Consider the following 7313-nt stretch of genomic DNA (forward strand, 5'->3'; position numbering starts at 1 on the left):
AGGGCTAGCCTGGGGGGGTCACAAGGAGCAAGACCAGTGCCCAGTAGAGCCCAAATCCTTGACCGAGCAGGGTAACTGCTGACCACGCTCCATATTCCCTCTGCCTCAGGCCCCAGCTGGGAAGCCTGATCCAACAGAGGTGGGTGAGGGAACAGGGGCCCTGTGGCCTCAGGGACAGGTGCACTGCAGTTCACCGCAGCCAAAGCTGCTGGGGAAATGAGGATGGAGGTGGGAGGAGCATAGGGCAGGATGTGCTGGGTGAAAGGAACTCCAGAAACAAAGGCTTACAGGCAGGGAAAACACATCATATGCCTGACCTACTGGAGCAGAGGGATTGGGCTGGGGAGAAAAGGCAAGCAGAGGGGGTCAGAACAAGTCACACAACCGAGCTCCTTGCACGTTAGCAGCCTAGCAGAGAGATGAAACACCACAGCTTGTGGAACTGGATGGCGGGGATTCTGCCTCTTCCCCTTCCCAGCTGTGCCACTTTAGGCAAGTTACTTAACATCTCTGGGACTCTGGTTCCTCAACTAGGGATAATAATAGTATCTGACTCACAGGGTTGTTGTAGGGACTGAGTTACAAAGTATGAAGCACTGAGAACAGTGCACTGACACACAGTGCTCTGTTACATTTGCAAGTGTTACAGTTATGTAGAGTAAAGCAGTCTGAACATTAACCAATATTTCCCAAATTGTTTTCCATGGAATCCTCAACTAAGAGATGCTTCTATCAAAAAGATTCTTATAGCCAAATTTGGAAAATGTCTCCTATTATACCCACATCAAACTGATGAGTCCACAGTAAACAAACAACAAACAAACAAAAAACCCCTAACTTTCTTTAGCTTAGTGTTTCCCAAATGCAGTGGATCATGGAAACTTCTGCATACCTTGTGGGACAGTGTTCCACAGGACACCAGTGTGGCAAGTGCTATGGAGGAAGGCAGTGGGGAGTCTCTGGAAGTAGAGGAAGGGGTCTCCAGGAGAAGCTGCCTGGCAGGGGCTAAACCGCAGCAAGATTCCAGCGCCTAGAGAGGAGGGGGAAGGAATCAGCTGAAATGCCAGGGCTGAGGGCCCTGGAGCAGAAGGGAAGGGTGAATGGGGGAGACCCAGGGCAGGGGGTATAGGGAAGAGCAGGGAGCTGTTTGGATATAGAGAGGAGAGAAGAGGCAGAGGTGACCCTGAGAATTCACACTTGGGGAGGTAGGAAATGGGAGAGCAGAAAGGTGGTGACGAGTGGGGGGGGCATCCCTCATTTACTTATGTACTCACTCTGCCCACTCACCCTGTCACCCTTCCCAATTTATGACTGAGGTGGGTCTAAGCCCTGCGGCTTCCCCAAGGGGGTGGGCCTGGAGAGAGAGAGATGGGGACAGCTGCCTCCAGATGGCACAGAGATGTTCTGTCCCTGCTATGCACAGATCGTGTGGTTATAAAATCAACAGCAGTTGTCCAGGGCCTCTAGGGTGAACTCTGGGTCGGTGCTGAAAAGAAGCAAAGGCTGCAGTCTGAGCTCTAGGCCTGGCTCTGCTAGCCACTAAAGGCTGTGCAACTTTGGGGAAGTTGCTCCATGTCTCTGGTCCAAACTTCATCTCTAAGTTTGGTCCTCAAGCCCCACTTCCTCCTCCCTTGGTCACATCAGCCACAGCCATGACATTTCTATCCCTTGCTCTGGTGCCAAAGGCCTCCGCCGGGAAATCGGGCCTCCTGCACCCCATCACTGTCAGGGTCCCTCTGCCCCACGGCCCAGGTTCTCACCTCTGGAAGGCCTGGCGGCAGCACTGGTACACCTCAAAACTGCTGCTGCTGAGGGTCGTGTTCAGGAGGGACACACAGTCGACCTCAGCTCCCCGGGCATGTACAGGATCCCTGTGCAGGGAAAGCAGCTGGTGGGCAGGGCCCAGCCCCTCACTACCCTCCAACCCCACCCAAGGACTTCCAGAGAGGCCAGAGCCCCAGTGCCTGGCCCTGGACCAGGGCCAGCTGGAGAATCAGGGCTCTGAGTCCTGAGCCCACCAGGCCTGCACTCACCTGCCACGCAGGCATTCACCAGAGACACACAGGCCCCCGTGCAGAGCACCCGGAGCATGATCTGGGAGAAGTTGCTCTTCTGCTGGGGGGCTATGGAGGCTGCAAGAGGACAGGAGTGCTCAGGGCCAGGACTCAGCATGCCCCTCTGCCTGTATCTGTGCCTCTGGCTGCATCTGCTGATACCCCTTTCTCTTCTGGGTGGCCAGAGGGACAGACGCTGTCCTCCTGATGCTTTTGAGTTTGGGAGTCCTCCTTGGCCTGAGTCGGGCCCCTAGGTAGCACTTCACGCCTCCCCACATGCCATCAGTGGCAAGTGTAGGAAAAGAACATGAGTTTGGAGTCAGGCAGACCTGGAATTAAACACAGGTTCAGCCACTTATTAGCTGAGTGACTTGGGCCATGCACTTTTGCAAGACTCAGAAAAATGGGATGGTTACACCACCAGGCAGGGAACTGCAGGGGGTGGAAATGTTTTTTGTAAAGAGCTGAGAGCTGTGCAGAGCCTTCTCCCCTAGGCCCCTCCAGGCCTGCCTGTCCCTTGTGGGTACGGGAACTAAAGCCTCAGGGGGCGGGTCACCACCGCACCTCCTGACCCTCCCCAGAGCCCTGAGCTAGGCTTGGCCTACAAGGCCAAGGTGCTAACCTCCTGGGCTACCCCAGCAGTAGAGAAATCACGAAATGCCGGGGCTGGGAGGAAGCTCCACGGCCGCCTTGTTCAGGCTCTGCCTTAGACTAATGGCAGAACAGAGACCTACAGATCCCCAAGAAATGTCTCAGAGCCAGGACTAGTGTCCATCCCCGACTCTCCAGGATACCAAGAGGCCCCTATAGGACTCACTCAGGCCTCCCAGCATGATCCTAATGGAGCTGAAGTTGGCAAATCCACAGAGGGCAAACGTCGTATTTCTGCTCTGACCTGAGAAGACAGAAGATGAGCGGGGAGGGGCTTCCCTCAGATGGGATGGGAGTTTGCTCAAACCACCCCATACCCTGGCCTTAATTTCACCCACTGCCTATGTGCCTTTGACCTTTGAATCACTCGGTGCTGCCCTTTCCCCGCCATGCACACCTACCTCTAAGTCAACTCAAGCTGCACAACCTCACAAACATAGCCCCCTCCTCATCTGCCCTTCAATCTCCTTAATTACCAGCCTTTCTGGGTATGATTCAGGCTGGCCCAGTCCTCTCACTTTGGCCCTACTAAGCTCTGTACCCAGGAGCAGTGGGCGAACGGGCCTTCCTGACACGCTGCAGCCCCGCACCTTTGTTTACGGAGAATGCGCTCAGGCTGAGGTCCTTTGAGGTGCTGTCATGCCCAAAGAGCAGGATGGTGGCCCAGTGAAGAGAGGGAGGGATTCGGAGCCCAGTTGGCTTGGGTTCCAGGCTTGTCACGGCCTATTTCAGGTTGAGCAAGTCGATAGCCTCCTAAGTTTTAGTTTCTCCATCAGGAATGTGGGAGTAATAGTAGCTGCCTGGAAAGACTGTCATAAAGATCATCTAATGTACAGGAAGTACCAGGCACAGGGGAGGTATTTAAGCAAGGTAATTCTCCTTCCCTTTTGCTCTGAATGGTTGAGTAATTTCTTAGAAGTGTTAAGAGCCAAAATGGAACAATTTGGAAAAAAAGATTGGCTTAGACACATACCTCACACCATATAAAAAATTACTTCTAAATCACTGAAGCAGATAAATATTACTATTTTAAACATCAAATAATAGGAAATATAGAATAATTATTATTGTTACAAAATAATATTATGACTCTCATTTTGGAGAGGAACAAACTGAGGCAGTTCACACAGCAAAAATGCAGCTGTGTCAGAATTTGAACTCAGTTTTGTCTGACTCCAAAACGCCTGATTTTAACTGCTTCACCATATTGACTCAGGAATTTAACCCTTGCCAGATTTTTGGAATGGAGATAACTTTCTAAATTTAGATATTACAGAAGAAATGCAAAGATGTGGTGTAAATTTTGTGTTTAAAAGAATCCCTGAATACAGAATGAAGGGGAGAAAAAAAAGACTAGGAAAAATATATGTAGAAAATGTAACAGAAAAGGGTTAATATCTTTATAACACACAGAGTTTATACAAATTGGTGAAAAAATATTAAAGTACCTGCATTCTGCTTACTCACAATCACCCTCCCAAGCCGCCCAAGTAATCTTAAAATTTCAAAAGTCAAATCTTCAGTAACTTCCTACTGCTCCTCGGCCTGTGTCACTCTCTTACAATTACCACCTGTTCTAACCTCACTGCTCTCCTCTCAGTTCTCCAAACAAGTGCTTTTCAACCTCAAGGGCTTTGCATGTGCCTCTTGCTTTGCCTGGAATGCTCTTCCCAATTTCTCCTGGCCCCTCCTCCTCCCTGCAAGTCTTGGCCTAATAACCACATCTCAGGGAGGCCTTTTCTGACCAGCCCAGTCAAGGAAGACCCCCTCCCTGTTTCCTCTTATTGTTTCCATCATAGAACTTACCACAAATTGTAGTTTTAAAATTTTTTATTCCTTTGCTTTCTTGCGTTTTGCTCATGTCTTTCACTAGGTGTAAGTTCCATGTCACCAGGGACCATGTCTGTCAAATTCCCCTTTTTATCCCTGGTACCCAGCAGAGGGCCTGGCACTTCAGAGTTCTCAACAGATACTTGCTGAAGGAATGAAGTTCATTTAAAAAGATCCTGAAAGCACATACCACCCACTATCTCTAGAGAAGGGAGTGATACTGGAGCTGAAAATGAGGAGTGAAGGGAAACCTGGGCTTTTTACTCCATACAAACTTTTTTTTTTTAAACTAAAGAGTACATTCCTTTACAATTAAAAAATAATTTAAAAGGCAAGAAAAAAATTTTATGTTAAAAGTTCCTAGTAACCCAGTAACAAATGAAAACAATGAACTATTATTTGCCTCTTAACGTATCAAAACTTTTTTTTTAAGAGGCTACTCAGCCCTGTTCAGTGTGTGGTAAAATCAATGCTCACAGGCGCAGCTGGGGCGGTTTCAGTTGTTACAACCCCTTGGGAAAGATACTGGCAGCAACCACATGAGGATCCTTGCCATGTGATTCAGTCATCCCACATCTGGGAAAGCTCCTGAGGAAATGCTCGGAGAGGAGGGAGAAGTTCTGTGCAAAAAGCTATTCATTTCAGTGTTGTGTATAATAGCCAAATAATGGAATTATATATTATATTATTATATTTGTTATAATATAATTAATTATAATTATATTATATATTATAATAGGTGTAATTTTTGGATGATAAGATGATGGGTAATTTTGTCATTCTCAATCATGTTACATACAGCTGTTATTATTTTAGAGAGTTTCATTTTAGAAAGCTTTTATAGTTTTTTTCTTTTTTTTAATGTCTTAACAGGAACTTCCCTGGTGGTCCAGTGGCTAAGACTCCGCACTCCCAATGCAGGGGGCCCAGTTTGATCCCTGGTCGGGGAACTAGATCCCACATGCCTCAACTAAGACTTTGCATGCTAATTCGCATGCCGCAACTAAAAGATCCCACATGCTGCAACTAAAGAAAAAGATCCCACGTGCTGCAACTAAATAAATAAATAGATAGATAGATAGATAAACAAATAAGTCTTAACAGAAGAAACCAACCCCTGAACTGAATCCAATATATTGAAGATGAATGTTGTGGTGAGGTCTCCCTGTTTTACTCTCTTAGCTCATTAGATGCTCCCATCCATTCCTTCGGGGTAGGCGTGGCAGGTTCTACACTTGTTTTCCAACAGAAGAGGCAAGGTGCAGCGGCTGGCCCAGGGCCGCACAGGATGGTGGCCTGTCTACAGCTGGAGCTCAGATACCTCCAACGGGGCTCTTTCTCAACCTCAGCCTCCTAAGAGGCCTTGAGAAAGATGGCCTCTGAAGCTGTCTTGTTGCCCAGGGCAACGGGATGTGGGAGGTTGAGCAGCCCCTCAGTGTGTCTCAGCCGGGCCCACAGGGGAGCCGCTGCATCACGCCCTGCCCCAGGGAGGGGACAGGGACACTCACAGAGAACCACTGCTTCCTGGAACCGGCCCACTCCTCGGCGCCCTTCGTTCAGAAACAGCTTCATTCCCAGCAGCTCAGCCGCCACCGGGCAGCCCTCCCAGGCCACGCCCATCAAGAAGGCCACTGACCGCAGGATATAGGAGCAGATGAGCCTAGGCATGAGGCAAGAGGAGTGGCTGGGACTGGGGTTGGCCTGGGCTCTGTGGGTGTCCACCCACCATCACCCACCGACCAGGACCACCACCTCCACAGGCTGCGTGGGTGGCCGGAACTGTACCTGGAAGCTGAGCCCCTGGACGTCCATCACGTCTCCCAGCCAGGAGAGGGCAGCGTTGATGAAGGCCAGCACAGCCAGGAAAGCAATCAGGTTGGCTGCGATGTTGGTCACGACCCTCACGGACATGGCAGCCCCACTGCTAGCTACTTCTAAGAGGTTTTGAGCATCTCTGTTGATGGGTTCAAGAGCCAGCATTATTGGCCTATCTCCACAAACAGCAGGGCTCCCCACCCAACAGGCTCAAAGAGGAACCTTGGACAGAGCATTTCAGAGCCAGTGGTCCTTGTTTTCCCTCTGAGGCCAGAGAGAGAAAGAGGCTGGCCCAAGCACTAGGATAAGACCTAGACTCCTAGCACAGATGCTCTCCGAGACAGAAACCACTAGCCACGTGTGACTTTTGAGCACTTGAAAGGAGGCTGATCTGAATTGAAATGTGTTGCAAATATACACACCAGATTTCAGAGATTGAGTCCAAAAAAAAAGAAAGAATATGAAATACCTTATCAATAATTTTTACATTGATTACATGTTAAAATGACAATACTTTGGATATATTTAGTTAAATAAAACATTTTATTAAAATCACCTGCTTCTTTTTACTTTTTAAAAGATGACTACTAGAAAATTTTAATTATAGATGTGACCCATATTTCTCTAGGGCAGTTCTGCTCTAAACCTTCAGGAAGTTGTGCGGTTGGGGATGCCCGTTGTATCCACAAGCACATTTGTCAAAAGTCGTGTCTTTCAACATTTTTTAAGAATTAAATGTTACACAAAGGTTGCTAAGACTATGATAAAGAGATGTTAGGAGGTGAGTGAAATCAAGGACAGTGCTCAACATGTCAATGCGGTTGACACTGGGGATCAGATCTCAAGGCATGTAGAGAAAGTGGTGTGGAAACTTTTCACGACCCTCCTCAACACACACACACACACAAACACACACACACACACACACACACACACACACACACACACACACACCAGCCACCT

General features: G+C 48.7%; 1 protein-coding gene across 1 annotated transcript in view; it reads right to left on the minus strand.

Annotated features, from left to right (window-relative positions):
* Positions 1 to 1413: 1413 nt before the first annotated feature.
* Positions 1414 to 7313, minus strand: part of SLC28A1 (solute carrier family 28 member 1) — a 46716-nt gene continuing 40816 nt past the window's right edge. The window contains 7 exon segments of the mRNA XM_007445639.1: positions 1414 to 1486; positions 1761 to 1854; positions 1857 to 1871; positions 2034 to 2132; positions 2872 to 2949; positions 6044 to 6195; positions 6316 to 6489. Coding sequence (XP_007445701.1) covers positions 1414 to 1486; positions 1761 to 1854; positions 1857 to 1871; positions 2034 to 2132; positions 2872 to 2949; positions 6044 to 6195; positions 6316 to 6489 — 685 coding nt within the window.

This window comes from Lipotes vexillifer, unplaced genomic scaffold (assembly GCF_000442215.2).
Source record: "Lipotes vexillifer unplaced genomic scaffold, Lipotes_vexillifer_v1.1 scaffold2822, whole genome shotgun sequence".
NCBI classification, from domain to species: domain Eukaryota; kingdom Metazoa; phylum Chordata; class Mammalia; order Artiodactyla; family Lipotidae; genus Lipotes; species Lipotes vexillifer.